This window comes from Terrapene carolina, unplaced genomic scaffold (assembly GCF_002925995.2).
Source record: "Terrapene carolina triunguis isolate 2854851 unplaced genomic scaffold, T_m_triunguis-2.0 Scaffold374, whole genome shotgun sequence".
Lineage (NCBI taxonomy): Eukaryota > Metazoa > Chordata > Testudines > Emydidae > Terrapene > Terrapene triunguis.
Genome location: NW_020664725.1, coordinates 16950806 through 16973085, shown reverse-complemented (window position 1 = coordinate 16973085; position 22280 = coordinate 16950806). Strand labels below are relative to the sequence as shown.

Sequence of the window (22280 nt, the reverse complement as noted above, 5' to 3'; positions counted from 1 at the left end):
CCCAGCTCCCCTTTCCCCCGCCAGGCATCGCTGCGACAGACACACAATGGCATTCAGGAGGGTCCATGCCATCCAGTGCTGTGTGCGCGTGTCGCTGTCCTGTTTGCTGCAGCCCCCTTCTCCCCACCCCACCCGCCCTCATCCCATCCCCGTGGGCTGCCTACATGAGCTTGCATCTCAAGGGCCCTTGGCCGTGGTGAAGCGGGAGCAGAGAGAACGGATCTTCCCCCAACTGGCTCCTGCATCTCTTCTGCTCCTCACTGACCCGGCTCTGGGGGCCCCACTTGGGTCAGCCCCTTCCTCACAGGGGGGTTGAAGGCTGTAGTGTGCAGCCAGTGCTTAATTGGTAATGAAAGAGGTGCCGAGGCTCAAGCAATTTTTTAACTTTCCGAACTGACATGACAAACCCAGAGGTGCCGGGGCTCTGAACTGCCGAGCCCCCGGCAAGTCCCGGCACAGATAAGCACTGTGTGCAGCCACCACAATCCCATGCTGTCGTACGGGGAGCAGGACAGCCGTCCCAGGTATGAGTGCCGGGGTCTGCCTAGGTGGGCCGAGGAGCATCCTCTCCAGGCCAGCTGTCCATGCCTGGGCGGGAGACGGGCCGCTCGCTGCAGGCTGGTGGAGTGACGTCTGGGCGCCTCAGGCTGCAAGGGGGGTCTCTGCTCCAGGGCTTGCAGCTTAGACCAGTCGAGCTAGGGATAAGTCGCCAGCCCGTCCTGCAGCTCCTAGGGAACGGCTACTTCCCTGCGCTCCCCAAGAGAAGTGCCGCTAAGGGGGCAGCTCTGGCAGCCCCTGCTGGGGTCAGGGAAGGAATAGGGGAGGGGTACAATGTTCCTCCACTTTTCAATCTCTTGGGCCCTGGGAAGTGGATTGGGGAAAGGTGGGGGCAGGGCAAACCATCCATTCCCCTCATCTCTGCCTGGGCTGCAAATCATGGGAAAGGGCCTAGCCTGCTCTGGCTCCCAACTCTCCTGCCAAGTGCTGCACACAGCAGCTTTCAATGGGCCTCGCTCTGCAGCACCAGGGGGAGGACCAGCAGCCTCTCCTGCGGTGGGCTGGCACCCAGCCCTGGGACAGGACCAGCAGCCAAGGAAGGTGTGTAAGCCACGAAACCAGCCTGTTACCTGGCCTGCTTGGGAAAGCCCCAGGGAAGCCAGAGCTGCCTCTGCGGGTCACCTCCTCCAGGAGCCCCTGCATGGAAGGCGTGCTGTACAAGACAGGATCGCCTCACACTGCACCTGGCCCGGAGGGGAAAACCCCTTCCCTGTGCTGGACTTAACCATCCAAGGCGATTAGCTCCTCCTGGAATATCTGCCTCTGGCTGCAGTGGGGGAAGGCAGTGCCCCAGCCCACCACACTAAATAGCTTGTTATTTTGGGGGGTGGGCAGCAGCCGCCTCATCATCATCATTAGTGTGTTTGAAACACATGGTTGTACTTAATTTTCCTTGTTTATAATGGCAAAGGGCCGGGGACGTTGTGCTCGAGCAGAGGGCAGCGTGTGTGCGTAGCAGGCTGTGCTGTATGTTAGTGTACCAATACTGAATGCTTCTTGCCTGTACAATATATACATATTTTTATATTTTTAATGCTAGTGCTGAAAGCCCCTGGTTCATTGCAAACCCAACCTGAGGGGGTTTGTGGGTTTTTAAGCACCCTGCTTTGGTTGTGGGCAAAGGAGCCAGGCTGCAAGTCAGGGGTGCTTAGCAGTGGTTTGTCTGATGGAAGCACTTTATGGATCGTTGGTGATCTGGCATTTGTGGTGATGGATGTATTGCTTGTAATATATCTGGTGAAGGGGATGGGGGCACTGGGTTGTGGGGGGTGAAATTAGATCACGGACACAGCAGTGGTTCTCAACCCAAAAAAATGTATCACTCCAGGCTGGTTTTGCTTCTGTCCCATTTCTGTTCAGGGAGGTTTTCCTACTACAGAAGAACCCCCCACTCCTCCTGAATCCCAGTGATCAAGGCCTGCACATTGTGTTTCAGTTCTGGTACTAATTGTTGCTTTAAAAAGCAACTTTGTTCCTTCTCAATGTGGGTTCTCTTCCTACTTAATCCTGCAGGCGACTCCTCCTGGGGAACTGGTAACACTGCTGTTCCTAGCCACAGCACAAGGTGATGGGTAGGCCTTCATGGCGAGATTGAAGAGTACCAGAGCAGCCTGGGCAGGGGAAGGCACTCAGCCAACCACAAACACCTGAGCTTTTAGACAACCGAGGAAACTAGCTGTTTGTAGGAACATTTGCCCAGCCTGGGAACTGCTTGTTACAGAGCTTTGCTAATGCAGCTCCTACAGGGGACCTGGGGTTTAATGTGCCACTAAATGGCCCAGCAAGATAAAGCGGGGCCATTTGTGCGGAATGCAGAACCATTTCATTTTGCAGAGGGGCTTGGGAGGTGGGGGTTCAGATCCCAGGTGTACCTCACACATGTATAGTAGCACCACACCCTGCCGTTCTGCAATAGCTTCATTGTCAGAGGGAAGTGCAGGGGCAGCTGCAACTGTGAGGGAACCATTGACTCCTAAAGAGGGGAGAGAAAAACCTCTCTTCAGTGGAGACCTCTCACCTGCTAGCTGGGATCCAGAGAGGCTGTGCTGGTGGGAGCAGTGTTACTGGAAACTTCCCGTGCAAGAACAGTTCCAAGGGCAGCAAGACAGCGCAAGATGGAGGGCAGACTGCAGGGCTCTCCTCTGCCCTGAAGACAAGTAACTGACCCTGAGCACTAGCCCCAGCTGATTCCAATATGTGACCCTAGCTCAGTGGCTCAGACAACAGCAAATCTCCCGACCCCACTTTACTTTTCCTGGGCTGATTGGAGAGGAGCTGCTGCCATGACCCCCGAGGGAAGGCTAAACAGGGCTCTGGGGAATTTCAAGGGGCAGGAGCAAGGAGTGTAGGCCCAAATTTGAGCCTTGGTGGAGGAGACAAGAAAGCCTGGGCAGGTACAAGAATCACCTTGTTGAAAAATGGTAACGTTCCCCAGCAGCACAGGCTGGCCTGGCCAGCGTGAGAGAATTAACAGCATAAAGAGTGACAAGCAAGGGGCAGGAACGGTCCGGTGGCCCTTCTACTTAAATATCCCGTAAAGAAAGCAGCAAGAAGTCCCTGGAGTGAGTCACTAGCTAAGGAGCCAGCACTGCGTAGCCAGAAACCTGACAAACTGGCCTGGCCAAGTGAACTCTGACTGTGGGTACAGCTGCAGCACGCCACCCCCACCCGCTCTATGAACCTACTTCACTGTTGTTTGCAGTGTTGGTCCCAGGGATTAGAGAGACACAGGGGGGTGAGGTAATGTCTTTTATTGCACCAACATCTGTTGGTGAGACAGACACACTTTCGAGCTTACAGACAGGTCAGCCCTGCAGAAGAGCTCTGTGTGGCTCCAAAGCGTGTCCTCTCATCAGCAGTTGGTGCAGTAGCAGATGTTCCCCAGCCCTGTGTCTCCCTACTGCACTAGAGTCAGAGGCTTTGCTTTTGCCAGCGCCATCTGGTTCCCATAACTTGCTCTGGTCCTGCACTCAGGTAGCAGCCTGACTCCAGCCAAGGGGGAAGTTATGCAACTGAAACCTCCACGCCCCAGTGCCTGCCCAGAACACCTCCAGGACCCCACTCAGCTTGGACCACTGCCTTCAAACGACCGTGTGTGCGCAGAAATTCACGGGCGGGGGCCAAACCCAGCCATGCTGCATGCGGGTGACACTTCCATTGACTTCGGTGGAGTTGCAGCTGCTTACACCAGTGCTGAATTTGTCCCAAGCACTGTGCAGAATCTACAAAGCAGGGGCCAGATCCTGAGAGGTGCTGGGCACCATTAACTCCCATTGAAATCAGTAGAGATCACTGGTTACACCAGCCCGATGTAGGAAGAAGAGCTCAGAAGGGGCAAATTGGGTCTAGAAAGCTTTGTTATTCTGAGCTGCAGCGCAGCCAGCTTCATCTCCTGAAGAACGCCCTTCCCCTGGGCCCTGGGCTAGAGTAACAGCGACTGCGACGACCACACCGGGCGTCCAGCTCTCTGCCCAACGATCTGGGGAGCGGGACGAGGACTGGGGATAGTTACTCTTAGCGGCTCCTATAGACGCCCATACTCTGTAACCCTAATGTTGATGTAAGAATAATGAATGTTACACAGTAAATTATTACATTAAACAGAAAAGCCTTGTGTTCACCGCCTGTTCATTGTCTGGGGGGGCAACTCAGAGTGCAAGGAAGGACAGGGGGAGGGTTGTGGAAGGCTTTGAGCTGCTGAGAGCTCTTTAGGGTTAGGGCAGGTAAGGGAAGTGCCTGACTTGAGTGGAGAACTCAGTGAGATGCACTGAAGTTGTTAGTGAGCCCAGACGTCCCGGGTACCATAGGAAGACACAAAGGTCATGGTGGAAGCAAGCACATTGGGTAACAAGGGTGCGGAGTTTTAGTTATCAGTTCAGCATTCCCCCCTTTGTACATTCTCAACAGGTGGGGATGGCTCACAGGTCAGGAATGGGGTAGGGTGAGGGAGAACCTCTGACCCATTACACTGCAACACAAATGCCACTAACAGCTCATGCTTTTCTCATATGTAGTCGTAGGTTGAAATTATTTGCTTAATTTCTCCAACAACCCCTGGGCTGCTGCTCAGTCCAGGTATTTAACAGTGCAGCAGCATTAGGCAGAATAATGTAGTTCATTTCCATGCACACCTGGATGATCATTAACTCAGATTTTGGGACTAATAGTTGAAGTTGCTGTTGCCAGCAATCCCCCGGGTAGCATAACTGCAGAAAGCAAAGACAAGTGACTCAGCTAGGGTGAGTTTGTTCCAAGGTTTGAATATTGGCAGGACGTGCTTTGCAAACAGCTCCTCTAGTGAGATAGGAAACCTGGCTCCTCATCTTAAATCTGGCCCAGGCCAGCAATAGCTGTGAGTCAGGCTGGGGCTCCTGCGAGGAGCAACCTGTTTCAGCACAGGGAAAGGTGTCTACAGTACAAACAGACCAGCGGTGGGGGCTCAGCGGAGGCCAAAGACTGAACAAAGCATAAAGGCAGGGTTGAGATACTGGCAGGATGGAGGAGGGAAGCTTGCATGGCTGCTGTCCACTTCACGGGAGACTTGAGAATTGCCAGTTTAATGGTAGCTTCAGCACCATCTACATTCTACAGCATGCTAAGGGAGGCCAGTTCCACGTGCGGGGCTGTGACTATCTGTGTAGGATGCTGCTGTGTGCGCGTCCCCCCACCCAGACTGCATTCACCCTTTGACGCCGCGTGCAACGTTCACCCTCTGTTCGGCCGTGGGGTCCCTTGGGCTACAGATAGTTTACCTGTTTTAACCTAAGGGAGGAGGTACTACGGAGTGACACGACTGTAGGAAACCCATTTCATGAGCTGTCCAGGCCTTCTCCCACTGGAGCAGGAAGTGCTGTGGCCTAGACGGGTGTGGGAGAGAAATGGGATCATGTCTGGAGCTCACGAGGCCCAGCCCCTATCAGGATAGTGCTTTCATCCAAGGAGCTAAGCACACGAGGAACAGTCTCTCCCTGTGCATAGGGCAGTGTGATCCCTGTGGAGAAACAGGCAGAGAAGTAATGTGTCCCAGATCACCCAGCACGGTAGCGTAGAGAACCCAGGTCTCCCATACGCTAGCCCTGCACTCCAATGACTAGACAAAGCTTCCCCTTCCCCCAAGAGGCCAGCACTGAATACTGGGCTGTTCATCTCAAGAGCCTCGGCATGCAGAGCTCTTCCGCTGCAAGGTACGCGCCCAGACAGCCCAACGTGGTACCGAAGAGCCGCATTTCCCACTGCTCCTTCCAGGTTCCAACAACTGCAGAGCGGCTCGGCCCACCTAGCATCTTGTGACCGACAGACACGAAAGCAATGAAGACAGGCTATAAAGCATGACCTGAAAAGGAGGATCGATATCAAATCTATGCATAATATACATACTTTTATTTATGAATTCGTATGCATACAGACTTTCTATACACACATTACCTATATAATAAAAATGTACATGTGTATACATGGTTGTATAAATATAGAACTGTAGAAATCTCAGAACCGATTCTGCCTATTCACAGCGACGTCTCCAACACAGATGCGTTGTTTGAGTGGCTATCATTTAGGACTTGGACAAAAGGGGCAAGTGTCATTTGTGTTGGTTTGGGCCCAGAATTTGATGCACTGAAAAAGAGAGAGTCAATAAGGAGCCACCAGCCCAACTCGAAGGTGGTGTGCTATACAGCAATTCTACCAGTATCTTGCTGGCTCGGGGCGCTATCCCCAAGGGATGGTCTGCTCCAGACTGCACCATTAAGATTTCTGCATCTGGGGGACCAAGTCCACAGCAGGGAGCTTTTTAACATGGCAGGATCACTAGGTTCTCCTAACACAAAAAGCAACCATTCTCGCTCTATATGCCTTCCTGTTTCCTCCTTAGCCACAAAGGGCAGACAACTGGGCTTTGCCCCCCTGCATTTCACCCTAGTGAACCAGGGCTGAGACGGCTCCTGTACCGGCACTAAGATCAGCCTCTCCTCCCCCCGGTTAACAAGTCACAGCTCCCAAAGCGATGCACACTCCATGGGGGCCAGCTCAGCCATTGCCCCTGACCTACACCAGAGCAGAACACGGAGAGGGCCAGAGAGCAGCATTCAGAGCAGGAATCAGAGGACTGTGCATTCTTAGAAACCGCAACTAAATGGCCATCTAAAGAGGGCAAACCGCCCGGCCCGGGGCAAGGACACGGAAAGGTTGGCTCACTAACTTCACCTGCCCCAGGGAGAACTGTTCTTTCCTTTAGGAGCCTCATTTCCCAGGGGACTCCTGTGCCTTGCTCTGGCTCCCCGGCCCAGGGAGAGGCTCCGCACCCTGAACCGCACAAGCCACGTAAGAGCGTTTCCTGGCCAAGCAGCTGGCCCCACTGAGTGGCGGGAGGACGGTGTCCCAGGCCACACTTACCTCCTTGTGGAGCACGTGAGAACAGGCCATCGGGTGGAGCTCGCTGGGCTGCACGAGTTTCTGGCACATTAGACACAGCTTACAGGTAGCGGGGGCCTGGGTCACAGCAGCAAGCGTGCACACAGAAATGAGAGTCACAGGAGCCCGGTCACCAGACCCAGCTCTAAGCGTCCTGCGTCCCCCAGGGTCCACATGCCGCTAGACACTAGTGCCTCCTGCCCCCACCCCCACTAAGACGGTACGGAGGGGGGCACTGCCAGCGCTGAATATTTACGTGGGGAACCCCTGGGGACAGGGAAGCGTACCCGCTACGTGGCGCTGATCAGACCTTCTCCCTCAGGGCGCAGCTTGTTCATACCGCGACTGGGCTCTCTCCCACCCCTCGTCAGTGTCGCATGCTTGCCTATCCCAGGCACTCTGGTACGCCAGCAGCCCCCACTCCAGTACGTTCCCTCAGGCCCTCACCTCTGCCCTGCTGTGGTGGCTGTTTCACTCCTTCCCTTTTTGCTGAGTGCTCATGGCCAGCAGATGGCGAGGTGCCTGTGCCCCTCGCCCTTCCCTCCCGCCTCACCAGTCTAAGGTGAGAGCCCAGAGCCTGCACTGTGGGTGCCTCCCAGCCTGTGGGACAGGTTGCCGAGGTGCACCCAGCCCCCTGCAGGCCGTGCTGGGGAACATGCAGGAACTCCCAGGTAACTAAGAACATCTTACATGTGACGGTGTCCCTGGGTAAGACACCTGAGCCGGTGGCAGGAACATAGGGGTGCTGATCTGGGGCAGAGGAGCAGGAAACATGGGGGCCCTGATTCGGCCAAGTGGCTGTTAGCAAAGATGATAAAAGGTATTAGGCATGTTTTAGAGGGAGCGCTGAAGTCACCCCAGGGTATTTACGGGGGTGATGGAGACCAGCAGGGAGGGGACCTGTTGGACTCGGACTATCGCCTCCTTGGGATAAGCTGGGAGCTCCGGCTTTGCCTTTGTGGATGCCTTTTGTTTCCGAGGGAATGGCCCTGTACAGTAGCACAGACCAGAACCATGCTATAGTTCACTCCTGCCCAGCCCTCCTTTGACGAACTCCGACCAACTGCCGCGGGGCTGCCTTCTCCAGGAGCCTCCTTCAATACGACCCCTCCCCCCACCGCTCGGACCCCGACACTCCTCATGCAGCTGACCCACCTGAGCGCCCACGGCTGCGCCCTGATGCTCGGCCAGCTTCGCTGCTACCAGCTGATTCAGCTCTTCCATGGTCAGCCCTGCCATGGTTCTCCTCGCTGTCTTGATCTGCTGCAGTATGTTCGTCAGCTGGGCCCTGAGGAGACAGCGAGCAGGTCAGGAGCACCGGGGGCACAAGTTCTGGTCCCAGGTGCCACTCAGCGGGAAGGTCTGTTTCACCACGGCAACCAGAACCCCTTCTAGCAAGGGACCCGAGATGCTGCCACAGGTTGGAGTCAGCCGTGGCCTTTCCCCAACCGCACGCTGAGGTCAGTCACAGGTACCGTTACCTGCCATCCTCTCCTCCAAAGGACGGCTGCAGCACTTGGACAATAGGGCACCATTGGCCTACATATGGCTCCAGTACTGTGGTATCCAGGCACTTCCCCACCTCTCATGCACGGCTCCTCGGGGAATGCCTGGGAGGCAGGGCAGTGCTATCACCCCATGTTACAGGTGGGGAGCTGAGGCACAGATCGAGTGATTTGCCCAAGGTCACACAGGGAGTGTGTCACGGCTAGCGCCCTACCCTGGGACCATGCTCTCATTGCACTGGAAATACTGGGATCCCTTAGGGTGAAGCGAGTCTAGTGCCGCCAGTGAACCCAGAAAATCCATGGCCACCCCGAGAGCCCTGCAGCGAGGGCAAACAGCAGCAGCCATCCTTGCTGTTCGAACACAGCAATGCAACACAACTGCGTGCTTTTATTCCAGGTCCCAGACGGCACCTCCCACCACAGTATCTGAGCCCCTTCCAGAAGGGCCTTAGCCAACGCCGCGACGCCCTGTAGCACATGTCATTCACTGGCTTCAGTGCACTTCCCAACGGGTACCACAGTCAGCCCCAAGCCCTGACTGAGGCAGAGGCTTCTCCGTTATGCAGACGGAGAGCGAGGTACTGCAATGGCTGCTGAGCTGACGGATGCTACTAAAGGACCCAAGGCTATTTGCTGGGAACGCTCCGTGCACTGCTTGGCCCTACTCCTGGAACCGCATACTCAGGGTTCGCTCCACTCTCCAGACACACCCTGGGGCCTCTCCGATGGCACTGCTGGCTACACCTTTTCAGAGACTCAAGTCCAGCCGCTTCCCCACATGTAGGGCCCCACCCCAGGCAGGGACACTCACTTGTTACACTGGGGAAATCGAGCCAAGAGCTTCTCCAGGATCTTTTCCAGCTTATCGACCGGCTGTGGCCTGTGAAACTCATGAGCACCTTTGACTCCTCCGAGCCCTGGCGGAGGCGGGATAGAGGCAGCAGATGTCATGTGAGGGCTGTGGGTGCTGACAAGAGATGCCAATACAGGGCTGTTCCTCCCTTGGGAAGCAGGCAGAGGGGGTGAGGGCTGATTAGGCCTGGAGATGACAGGGTTCAGGAGCGGGAAGGAGAGCGCCCGAGGGTCAGCACTGGGCATGAGCATGGGAACTGGGACCGGCCCAATGGGGAACGGGAGCCTGGGGGTAAGGGATGGATTGGGCTGAAATGCCGGCATCATGAACTCTGTCTGAGAGAGAGAAGAGAATACCGGTTAGAACAGGCCTGTTGGAAGCCAGCCAGGAACTCCTTCCACCCAGACTACAGACATGAAAACCTGGGGGTGGGTGGGTGGGAAGGAACCCACCCCTCACAGATCCCCAGTCACAGGAGTGCAGCTGCCAAGCTGTCACCAGGGGTGCACGGTCACTTCTGAGCAGGCAGCTGGTGAATACCATGAACACATGCCCATGCCAGACCACTACCCAAGCCAGGGTTTGTGACCAGTCTTCCCAAGAGGCAGCTGTCTGCTGGGGTCAGCAGCGAGGCTCTCTGCTAGCCTTAGGAAAGCCCTGTGCACGAGTGGCCAGGATCTGGGGAGCGACACTCACCTCTGACGGGGGTGGGGGCAGGGCGGGGGTTGGGATCTGTGGCAGGCTACTCAGCTTTGCTCCATTCCTCACCAGCTGGATGTGACCATTGAACTGGTCCTAAGAGAAAGAATGAAGAAAAAAAAAATACGTAAGGGTGTGGGTGTGTGTGGGGGGGGGGGTGTGTGTTACCAACCCCTATTGGTCCGAGAGTCTCCCTCACTCCCAACATGCGGCGCGTGCCATGGCTGCCTTGGTGAAGGGCCCTAACATCAAGCACCAGCTGGCTGATTCCGCACCCTAACAGAGCTACAGTTTTGCTGGACTGGACCGTACGGGGGAGGCAAAGGAATTATGGCTTATGTACAGGCCTAGCCCCATCCCCCGCTGCCATACGGGGCATGTGCACAGACTGGCACTCGGCAAGCTGAGGTGTAGCTATCCATAGTCAGTGCTGAGGGGTAACCTGGGGTCACTGCATTTCTGTAGAGGACCGTGCCCCTGGAGTACAGCTCACAAACCAAAGGCAAGGGTGATGTACAAACTTTCACATGCAATCTCAGACATCCATTCAAGTGAATCCCATACACACGACACAAGATGAGTCGAGTCCAGGACCAAACAGCTTTACTATAGAATGTTATTTAGGAAGAAAAGAGAAACAAGCCTAAAAACCTCCCGGGGAGAAGCCGATGAGGTACTAGAGGGCGTTTTATTGAGGTTAGAGATCAGCCAGATCCTCAGGTCTGCTTGAGTTGTCTTGCTTACATTTGGTTTTTAATTCCTACGCCCTGACCCATCTGGACATGCCCATAATGAGTGTTTCCTATCTAATCAAGTTTATCTTTTACAATGCTCATTCATTTCACTGAGTGATTGCATGCCCACCATAGAATGGCCGGGCAGGGCCCAGATCATTGTACAACTGCATTGCTATAGAAAGTAGTGTAGCTATTTGTGTGAGGAACAGATATAGTCTAACAAACGGCCAAGTTATTGCCACAATAACATCACAGACCAAATCTGAGACTTCATTACAAAGAGAAGCTAAGTTTCTTCAGAACATCACAAGGCAATGACCTTCAGCCCCACATAAACAAAGCCCCTGGCTGACCAAACATCTTCAAAAGCCCTATGTTAGGAAGAGATTTCATTGCAAATAAGATCATAGGTGTGTATTAGAACAGCCTCCTTGTATTTGGTTAGAATATTTACATGAAAGCATGTATGAACAATAGAGCAACCGAATGCCACAGACAAATACAGAGATGGGATCTGGGTATGCAGCCAGCCATGAAGGCCACAAGAACCCCCAAAACTGACTATACACTCTAGGCCACAGTTTCTATTGGTCAGAGCAGCATTCTGAATTTATCTGAAAGTTTTCCTCTGTGTTTAGCTGTCCCCTAATTCAGTGTGTTCGAACTACAGCATAACAGATTTAGACTGAATCTCAGGAAAAACTTCCCAACTGTAAGAACTGTAGGACAACGGAACAAACTGCCTAGGGCGGTTTTGGAAGCTCCTTGACTGGAGGTTTTCAAAAGAAGGCTGGAGCCATCTGCCTTCAATGGTTTAGACACAACAAATCCTGCATATTAGACTAGATGACCCTGGGGGTCCCTTCTACCCCATTATTCTATGGTGTGAGACCACATCTGAGGCACGGCCTTGTCAAGGTCGTTAACACCCGGCCATTTGGGAGTGTCCGTTTTCATGCTCACTGACAGAGTGCCGCACTTATTCCTATCACCTGTTTAAGCAGTAAGTGTTGGCAATGTGGTTGGAGCTGTAGGAGACACAGAACAGGGACAGTGGGAGTCCCCAATAGTTTAATCAAATGATCATTTAAGGGCTTGCTTGAGAACACATGACAAGACTTGCAGAATCAGTGAAGGGGGCTGGGGGGCGGAGGTGAGGAAAGAAGGGAAAGAAATAAACCCAATCAAGTACTTAAATTTGTTTCCATGTTCCCATTCCTCCCTCCTAAGTATTTTTAGGGGTTGCTTGATGCCCAGCAGAGACCCTACCCGGACACTTTCTTTGGTCATTCGTATCCTGTTCAGCCTCATTTCCCACTCCTGCTTGGGTCGTATGGTCTCCAGCGTGGGTGGCGCTGACCTACTCAGAGACAAGGAGAATTAAAAGGGAAAAGAGGGTTTGAGCCCATGTTTTTTGGTAGCAAAATGGGAACAGCTACAAGCAGAACAGAGACACCTGTTTACATGTTACTCCCCATCGTTTTTCTCCCAACCCTGCCCCTCTTCCCTTGTCCCTCCATCGCAACTATAACCCACTTTCTGCTCAAAGAGAGCAGACCTTCAGGTGGTGCAGCTTGGGAGTTAGGACACAAGATGTGCATCTCCTGGATGCTGGTGAAGAAAACTACAGCACACAAACCTCAATAGATTTGGTGCATAACAGATGCTCAGCAGACAAGAGGAAAGAATATGCAGTAGCTAAAGATTAAGGAAAACACATGGAAAACTGGAACTCCACCATCCAGAGCTTTGAGGACCTCAGGCCAGGAAACCCTAACTTGGTTGTAACAAAGTCTCTGACATTCAAGCGCAGACTAGTTGGGGTTTTAGGAGGGGGTGAACAGGAGTAAACGGGGTTACTTCGCTCCCTATTGGCCTATACAGAACTCACTTGAGGTAGGTGAGGTGTAGCTCCGCCTCTTTTTCGGCTTCTTCTAGTTTCAGAACCAGCAGCTCCTTCCGGCTCTCCAAGGACAATATCTAATGGAGAGAGACCACAGACATCGAGCGCATGTACTTGATTATCTCCCGCAGGCCATGTTGTTCATCCTCCCAGGTTGAGCTTGTCACTTTGCACAGTGCTTAGCACAACAGGGCCCCAATTCTAACATCCATCAGCAGATCACAGTTCAGTCATTTCTCTTGCTCCCTGCGAAGAGCAAGACCCATCCAAAGAGCCGCCACTCCGCTGTTCCTTTCACCCATTTTGCAGGGAAGACACATGCACCGTGCCATTCTCAACCTGCCATGATTATTAACTCTAGGCCAGGGGTTCTCAATCCACAGCCCACTTGCGGCCCAGTCAGCACACAGCTGTGGCCCATGTGACTTCTCAGGGCCACACAGGTAGTTTATCTATTGTGTGGATGTGGCCCACATAACACACACAGAGCTGCATACGTGGCCCACAATGGTAAATTAGTTGAGAACTACTGGACTATGCACTGTTCTGCATCAATCCATGACTTGCAACCATGCCCTGCAGTAAGGCGGCTTATACCAACCTCTGCTTTCCAAGCCCTTTCTGTTTCCTCCAAGATGTTCCTATTGATCTCATTGTGCTGGTTCTTCAGCTTATCTAGTTCCATCTCCCAAACCTCCCTAGAAGCAAAAGCAGAACACGTCACACTAGTGCCTAAACAGACATGTTGACTGGCCACCTGGGAGCCACTGCAGAGCTGCCAAAATACTTGGTAAGCTGCCAATGCATTCCTTGGTTGCCTGAAGCCCAAGGATTGCACCCAGTTTGCAGACTATGGCAGCAATGACCTTCATCAGACATGTAGAGGCCGTAGATCTCAAGACCAAGCTGGGTCGGTGCGTACAAGTGACCAGTCATTTCACAGCAGGACAATGAACATCTTACTCTGACATGGGCACCACTGAATCAGCCATGGAGATCCCTGTAAACTTTCGTTCCTCAAAGTTACACCTTCTAAGACGGGGCTCAAAGATGGTAGTAATGAACGGTCTGCTCTCCTTCTCTTTGTCTGTGTGTGTGGGGCGGGGCGCCTAACCATGCTGAAGGTTACCCCTTGCCAAGATTGTGTCCAAGTTTGGCAGAAAAAAAGACATGTCTGAACTAGAAAGACCTGGAAGTGATGTGGGAGTCTAGTGGATCACAAATTGAATACAAGTCAGCAACGAGCTGCAGTTGTGAAAAAGGCTAATATCACCGTGGGGTATTAACAGGACTGTCGTATGAAAAACATAGGCGGTAACTGTCCTGCTCTGCTCAGCACTGGTGAGGCCTCAGCTGCAGAACTGTCTCCAGTTCTGGGTGCCACACTTCAAGAAAGACGTGGATAAGCTGGAGAAAGTCCAGAGGAGAGCCACAATAATGATAAAAGTCTTAGAAAACTTGACCAATGAGGAAAGGTTAAAAAAAACTGGGCATGTTTAGCCATGAGAAAAGACGACTGAAGGGGGACCTGGGAACAGCCTTCAAACACATTAAGGGCTGTTATAAAGAGGACTGTAATCAGTTCTCCATGTCCACTGAAGGTAAAACAAGAAGTAATGGGCTTAATCTGCAGCAAGGGAGATTTAGGTTAGATTAGGAAAAACTTTCTAACTCTAAGGCTAGTTAAGCTCTGGAAGGGGCTTTCAATGGAGGTGTGGAATTCCCGTCATTGGAGGTTTTTAAGAACAGGCTGGTCAAACACCTGCCGGGGAGGTCTAGGTTTACTGGTCCTGCTCAGTGCAGGATGCTGGACTAATGGCCTCTTGAGGTCCCTTCCAGATGAATCAAAACCCCTGATCCAAACAGCCCGAACTCTGAAGAAGTTCTATTTTTAGGGTCTTATGTTACTGCCCATCACTATTATCTGAGCACTCAAGTTTGGCTCTGGAACAGAACTCTGAAGCTTGAACCTGTCTACTCAGAACATAAATACTCCAAAGTTAAAAACAGCATTAGGGCAAAAGTAGATGATAGCACAATAGGATAAATGGACTAGTCAGACCTCTGCAAGCACAAGTTCAGTTACAGGTAGAGGTGACAAAGTCATTCTGTGGGGCCCAATACTCATCCACACCAATGAAGCACTTGGCAGTCTCTGCTCATGATAAGCCTGCGCATAACACAGGTAGGGACTGATGGGCATTGGCAGAGCTGGGGAGGAGATAAAAAGCACGCACCCTATCCCACGTGCCTCTAGTCCGCATTATCAGCCTCTCACTTGGAGCATCACCATTCACCCACTGGGAAAAAGGTGACGCAAGTCTCACTTTGGAGCTATTGTGGCTGATTTAATGTTTCCAATGAATTAAGGGGAAGGGAATGGAAGGAGAGCATTCCACAGAACTCATTTTATAGAAACAGAGTCCTACTTTTCATCAGACTGCTCTGCGATTAGAGAAACAATTTTATTTTCCTTCTCCTCCTGTTCTTTCAGTAACCTGCAAAAGGGAGAAAGGACAGACCAAGTCACTTACTGCAAGAGTGGAGCCTTTCACTTATCGCTGTAGAGGGCTCAGAACTAAAAGCACATCAAAGTCAGGAGCTCTATACAGTGATCTACTTTGAGAAATCAACCACATACGTATTTTTGTAAGGATGCCAGCGATGCTTTCAGGGGAGCATAATCTTTGCTATATCATGAAATTGTGCAAAGAAAGCCATTGTCCAAGCACCAGTTTATTTGCAGAGGGACACACAGTAAGTGGATTTGGTACTTGGATTATTATTATTATTAAGGTAGTTTTAGAAGGACGGTTTAGAAAAATGCAATTGCTGTGCTCTTCAAAATAAGACCTACAGCATGGGACAGTAGATGATAAACTCTCTCCCAAAATGTAAGATCATCCCCTCCCTTCTCCCAAAAGGAACCCAAAGTACTTTACAAAGTATGAGCCAAATTCTGCTCACTTTATCCATGGAACAGTCCCATTGGAACCAGTGAGGCAGTTTGCATGAGAAAGGCAAGCAGCATCTGGCCCTAGAGAAGAACAGCAGCTGTTTTACAGTGCATCCCAACTCAACCCTCCACAGCAGCTCAGGGTGAGCAGCAAGGAACAACTCGGCCACCCAAAACTGTTAGCTATCTATAGGGCACCATCCATGCAGCATCTGAGCAAACCATGCACAGGGGTAATTCTGGGTAGACAGGGAGTCATCAGTCAAACTGAAATTGGGCCACAACACCAAGATGGCAAAGCACCAAAGGACTGAGTGACCCCAAGTACTCAGGGCTTCAGCTGTAGGTCTCCTGCGTCAAGATCAGCCAGCATTTACAGCCAACAACCTCAACATTGCCTCTTTGAAAAGACATTCATTTTGGGGAGCCTCTGTATACTTAGATCAGCTACAGACCGAGTTGCTTAAAACCTGAACAGACCTCCCCTAATATATTAACACACACACTGCTAGAGATACTTTTGACAGTCCAAAAACGTCACATGGTGATGCACTCTCCATCTAGTGCATCAAACTAACCAGAGGTGCCCTAGGGTTCAATCATACACTGTTTTACTTCAACAAACACTTGCTCTCCCACAGGAATACCTTCTGCCTTTCTGGCAGAGCTTCTCAATTTCGGCTTTCAGATCCTGCTCCTTTTGCAAGAATTCTTTCTTCTCTTTCTCCATCTTCTTCTTGGTCTCTTCTCGTTTGATCGTCACATCCTGAATGGCCTTCAGGATCTCCTACAGCATAGCCAGCACCAAGCAAATAAAGAACGTAAGCTCACCACAAGATGGTTTTTTAAAATTCTGAACTTGATGCAATTAATTGGGTGGATAATTACACGTGCCACAAAAGGGTTTTAAAAGATAAATGTTAGATCATCAGTCATGCAAGGCAATGGGCTGAGGATTATGATCAGGAAACTAGAATCTGCTGCACAAGACAGATGGGTGGTCTACGTTGCAGGTTCTCGTGTGGGGAGGAGTGGGAGGTCCAAAACAGGTGTCAGGGGTTAATAACCTTCCTCTCTTTCTTTAAATCTAGATAAGAGAATGTGCTGAAGCTTTTTTCTGTTCTGACAAGGGGTGACAGTATGGAAGAAGAGGCTGAGAACCACTGGTCTAATCCAATGGCTCTCAAGCTGCGGGCCAGAGCTGACTGGTCACACAGTGCTAACTCTCCTTGTTCCCAGCTCCTATGATTCATACATGAAATACTTCCCTAGTGCTACTGCTGCCATTGTCATGGGGATGTTAGGAGATCATGAACAGGAAGAGACCGGTCCATGAGATGCTGTTTATTTAGATGTAGTCCATATGATTAAAGATTCGGAAAAAATCGACATCTAAACAAGTCCTTTGCCCTGACTCTTGCCATGACCAATATCTGATGCTTAGAAGAATCCCAACATAACACACTTGGCAAGTTGTGCTATGTTCCCCATAAGAGAAATCCCTTCCTGACCTCTCCAAGCATCATCTTGTGCCCTGCAGCATGGCACTGGATTACCCCAGTTTAGCAGTACAATTGTGAACGGTGTTGGGCAGGCTGGATGTTGAGAGAAAAAGTGCTTCATTTGATACCTGGTGATTCTTCATCTCTTCTTCCCTTCGTTGCTGGAGCTGCTTGAGCTGCACCTGGAGTTGATTCTCCACCTGCCTCTGTTTGTCTAGCACTTCCTGGTAACGTTCCTTCAACAAGGCCCTTTCAGACATCATTTTGCCCTGTAATGGACAAAAGGGTAGGTAATTGTTTCCTCTCTCCTACTGCATCAAAGAGAATGATGCAGACAGACCTGTCGTGCAGTACAAAGTGCTGATGCAATCAGAGGAGAGCAAGTCATCCCAGTAGGGTATAAAAGCTCAGGAAAAGGCAAGATGCAGGCTGTGAAGAGCCAGGGTTAGTATGATTCCCAGTCAAAAAGCGCAGGCCCTCTTGGACCAGAAGAGGCAGACACCCTCATATCATTGGAGCAGGCATCAACTAGTTTTCAGCTTCTTGTTTAACAACTAATCACAGGACTGTAAAGCTGCCATTTAAATGAGGCAGTATGTCTAGTGGTTAGAGCAGAGGGGGACTAAGAATCAGATTCACAGGCTCTAGTTACTACCTTTTGGAAATTCACTTAATGTCTCCGGGGTGCAATTTTTTCAGCTGTAGATATGATATTAATGTTTCCCAACCTAACACGAGTGCTATGACAATTCACGAAGGTTTTGTCAAACTCTTTGGAAGCAAAGGAGCTCAAAAGGAGCAAGGGTGAGGGAGATTTGGAAAGAAATAAGTCAGTGGTATTTCAATTGCCTTGGGGCCAAAGTGAAATCAAGGTAGGTCCAAAGTATCATACTGTAAGAAAAACTGCCAGGATCCTCCTTGCCTCGCATGTTGGGTATGTCACATGTAGAACGAGTGGCACAGACAACTGCCCACTTATACAAATACTATCACATCATCATGGTGTGCGCTTTGGACAGGATCTCAAAGCACTTTACCAACATCAGTGAAGTCTCAATGGGTATAGCTACGCTGCAGTGTAAGCAGACTCTGGGTTTGTTAACCTAGGGCTTGAGTGTCGACACTCATTTGTAACCTCAGATGAGGAACTGTTGAACCCTGGGTCCCAAATTGAGGCTCCAGAGTTTATACCGCATTATGCAGGGCCAATTTCAATCACCTGCATATCCCAGATTTCCTAGCGGTCTAGCCCTTTGTTCATGGTGTATTGTGGGAAAACGCGACTGTCCAGAGGGACAAAGAAAGTCAGCCCATGGGATTGTGGAATACTTTTGGCAGATTTTCAGAGGATGAGTCCAGCGGGGCTGTGTCTACACTGAAAAGCAATAGGGCTTGAACCCTGGGTCCTGGCTTAGACCCACCACCTCATGGGGTCCCAGGACCCTGGGTTAGTATGATTTGGCATAGACAGAAGGGGGCTAGGCTTGAGCCTCAATCCTGAGCTACACTGCAGTATAGACACACCCAATGTCATTTTACCCGCAAGTAAACAGAGAAGATTTAGGGCCTCATTTTCAGTGGTCCTGTTGGGATCCAGAGTTCCCACTGACTTCACTGAGTCGCAAACCCTGATAACAGAGAATGGAGGCTCCTCAGGCCTGAGTAACTTGCCCAGTGACAGAATCAGTAAAAGATCTGTGATCGGAAGCCAGGAATTTGAGAAGTAGTCCCCTATTCTAATCACAAGACTGGCTGTTCTTTAGTACTCACCAAGTTCTTTTCAATATCTTGATCTGTGTTCACCTCCAGATCAGCAGTCTTGAAGTCAGTCTGCAAAGGTAGAAATGGTTACTTTGTTAGAGCTCTTTGGAGGTGCAAACAATAGTTTCATGCACAGACAGTTGCCACTCTGAGAGGAACTTTTAGTTGTCTCCTGAGCCAGCCCTGACACCATTTCATTCATCAGCCTTGAAGCAACATTAGACAATTGGGCAACAAGACTGGGACCGTGCTCAGGTCAGTTGGTGCTCATAATTCCCCCACCCTCTTTTTTGTTTACAAAAGACAATACGCACACACTAACGGATTTTACAAGGTACAGAGGCACGTATTGCTTTGTATCGGGAATGCCTGCAGTCCAGCTCACTCATTTCTATGCTATCTGCCATCCTCACATCCTTCCCTCCTACAAAATAGGTGACATCTGTAACATCCTACCAAGGAAAGAGCCCTTCCAGGGAGCCTAGAAAATGACCTCTACAAACCAGGAAAACCAGAAACCATCCAGAATAGACACAGAAGCTTTAGTTCTTCCTACCACAAGAGGCACATATCGCATGAACATATTGGCAAAGGACAACAAGGACTGTTCCAAACCTAAGAAAATTACTGGACTTTAAAAGGGATCCCGTCTCTAGGAAGAGTTCCCGCAGGATTTTCTGTGCCACATCACATACTGTGAATTGGTGGATTAAAAGGCCCTATGGAGCTGTTAAGCATTTACTTGCCTGAAACAAACAAAACAAGCAGAAAACCAGAAGAGCTTGCCTGGTGCACACAGCAGGCTCTCAGTTGGGAATCAGTGCTTCTGTCTTCCACCCCCCAACACTGCCCCCTCTTCACCCCCTCTCCCCCCCCATCAAAAAAACCAAGCTGGGGAAAACTCAAGCTTCATGGACATAAGGAAATTGGTACCTGACCTGCACTGCAATGTTCTGAGAGGGCTTCTGGGATGAAGCTTCCTGATCTGAGTCCTGCGCAACTCTGCTGTTTTCAATCCCATTCTCCCCATTTGGTGGCACCTCCAGGGGTTTACTATCCAGCTCCAGACCCCCATCCCCTCTGGCCTGATGCAAGTGTGACGCTTCCAGTTCACCTTCAGAGCAATTATTGGTAGCATGTTGCTGTTCTGCATGGACATCAACCTGGAAGTGCAGAGAAACTGTTTGCAGATTTTCCCCATGCAGCAAGGTTCTCTCTTCTTCCACCGCACTGTCTGAACCCTCTGAATCAGATTGATACAGCTCTTCATTTGAGGAACACGCCTGCGTCTCTCTGGAAACAGCACCAGAGTGTCCTACTGCTCTGGGCATAGGTTCTTCTCCTTTGTTTTCTGCAGCCAGCAGTGATGCATCGGTCGGCAATATCCCAGGATCTCTTTCTGCTCCTCCTGAATGAGCATCTCCTGTACTCTCACTTGTTATTGGTTGGCTATGATCGGCAGCTTCCAATGATAGGGGATCACTCTCATTTTCTTGTATAGAAAGGTCACTTATGCTATTCAAAAGAAACAGATACTAATCCATACTTTGCATTCTGATTGCACCTTTCACCCACGTCTCTCAAAGTGCTTTAAAAAGTATATCCCACAATCACCCTGTGAGGTAGTTCAATGTTCTCATATTACAGCTGGGGAAACAGATAGAGGAGAAGCAACTTGTCCAAGCCCACACGGCAAATCAGTGGCAGAGCCAAAATCTCAGACCAAGGAGACCCAAGTTACTATTAGGCCACACTCCCTCCCTGATATACTTTGCTCTATTTATCGCACACTCTTTAATCGGTTCCATTCTCTTTGCTGGTAGGGATTTTAGCAACTTCCACTCAGAATCTACAGCTAGAACACCACCCCCCATCACTGGTCTGCAGGGAGAAGAGGGCTAGTAGAGAAATGGTCTTCAGTTTTCCCCACTCTCGATGCCCTCCACATGCTGTCTCAAAATAAGCTAGTTCAATGAGTTAACACCACATTGGACTTCTACCACTAAGGGCAGTGCTGCTTTTGCAGAAGTAAGAGGCCATTAAAAGGAACCATTTGATTGATTTTGTGCATCTCTTTACACAAACCATCAGCGAGCGACCACACACACACACACACACACCCCTACGCCCTACCTCACAGGCAAATTGTCGAATTCTTTGTATGGGTCTGATTCTCGTGGGGCCTGCTGGCCTGCAGTGGATTTCTCAGGAACAGGCACCTCATCCTTGGTTTGCTCTGATGCCATAGTCCTTTCACTGCAGTTAAAAATTATCATTAGTATTACAGAAGCACATAGAGGTCCCTGCCAATATGAGGGCCCCCTTGTGCTAAGGGCTTCACAAATATGTCATAAGAATCCCCACTGCAAAGAGTTTACAGTCTACACAGACAAGACAAAGGGTCGGAAAAAGAACGTATCACTATCACCATTTTACAGATGCAAACATGAAGCATTAAAGAGATACATTTCCTATTTATTTATAACTTTAAAAGTATAGGACATTACAACAAAGGCAAACCTATTTAAAACAGAATCCCTGGGATCCATTAAAGTGAATACATCTATATATGGCATCTTCAGACATTGTGGGTCATTATTACCAGACATTAGTTAACAGATGAGTAAAGATAAAATCACTAAAATTACAACTATCATCTTCTAATGTTAAAGAGATCAATAGGGTGTCAGTGACAACCACACACCAAGTATGAAAGAGGAAACAAGTAACTGCTGATGAAGCAGGATGCCAGTACCCCTTTTCATCAAATATTCAGACCCGCGGGGTTGATCCATGGCACCCTTGCAAACATGCAATATACACAATACAGGACTGTCCAATGTGACTCAATCACTTTACAGTCTGAGACCAGCTGACATTCCTCAGTGGCTATTTGACAAGCAAGTTTATATATTTGTATGGGGAGGAATCCATGGAATTCATACACAGAGATCCACACCTTTAAGAGCTTGTCTACACTAGGAAAATGGGTCAGGGAGCATTAACTAACCACAACCTCCTTCTTGGTGTAGATGCACAGCAAAGCCTTTTACCTCCACGGGGCAGGTTGAGTACCACCCGAGGCTGGTCAAGAGAGGTAAAAGGTGTTGCAATGCATCCACATTCGGAACAAAAGGGGTGATTAGGCAGAGGTGAGTTAACGCACCTTGACCGACCCCTCCAGCCACCCATTTCCACAAGGCTGGAAGCCGCCACTGCCCCTGAGAGCCGGGCCCTCGAACCCCAAACCAGAACCAGGCTCCCCCCGGCTGGAACCCGGGGAGTTATTGTGGAGAAGGGGCAGGCAGCCCCCTGAGGGAATGGTGCAGAGCAGCCGCTCCTTGGATGGGGCGGGGGGGCACAGGTCGGGGGGGGGGGCCCACAGGTCGGGGGGG

The 22280-nt window shown here is 50.6% G+C and overlaps 1 protein-coding gene across 3 annotated transcripts in view; it reads right to left on the bottom strand.

Annotated features, from left to right (window-relative positions):
• Window positions 1-5958: 5958 nt before the first annotated feature.
• RNF214 (ring finger protein 214) overlaps window positions 5959-22280 on the bottom strand; it is an 18042-nt gene continuing 1720 nt past the window's right edge. For 2 of the 3 annotated variants that reach the window (XM_026657912.1, XM_026657911.2), the window contains exons 2-16: window positions 21019-21141; window positions 19824-20400; window positions 18895-18954; window positions 17253-17393; window positions 16270-16409; window positions 15096-15164; window positions 13268-13364; window positions 12655-12743; window positions 12033-12123; window positions 10024-10122; window positions 9286-9662; window positions 8122-8254; window positions 7657-7764; window positions 6949-7044; window positions 5959-6171 (exon numbers count right to left, since the gene is read on the bottom strand). In XM_026657912.1, coding sequence (XP_026513697.1) covers window positions 6106-6171; window positions 6949-7044; window positions 7657-7764; window positions 8122-8254; window positions 9286-9662; window positions 10024-10122; window positions 12033-12123; window positions 12655-12743; window positions 13268-13364; window positions 15096-15164; window positions 16270-16409; window positions 17253-17393; window positions 18895-18954; window positions 19824-20400; window positions 21019-21131 — 2256 coding nt within the window. In that variant the 5' untranslated portion in view covers window positions 21132-21141 and the 3' untranslated portion in view covers window positions 5959-6105. The remainder of the gene's footprint in view (window positions 6172-6948; window positions 7045-7656; window positions 7765-8121; window positions 8255-9285; window positions 9663-10023; window positions 10123-12032; window positions 12124-12654; window positions 12744-13267; window positions 13365-15095; window positions 15165-16269; window positions 16410-17252; window positions 17394-18894; window positions 18955-19823; window positions 20401-21018; window positions 21142-22280) is intronic. The other variant, XM_026657913.2, reaches the window with a different exon arrangement.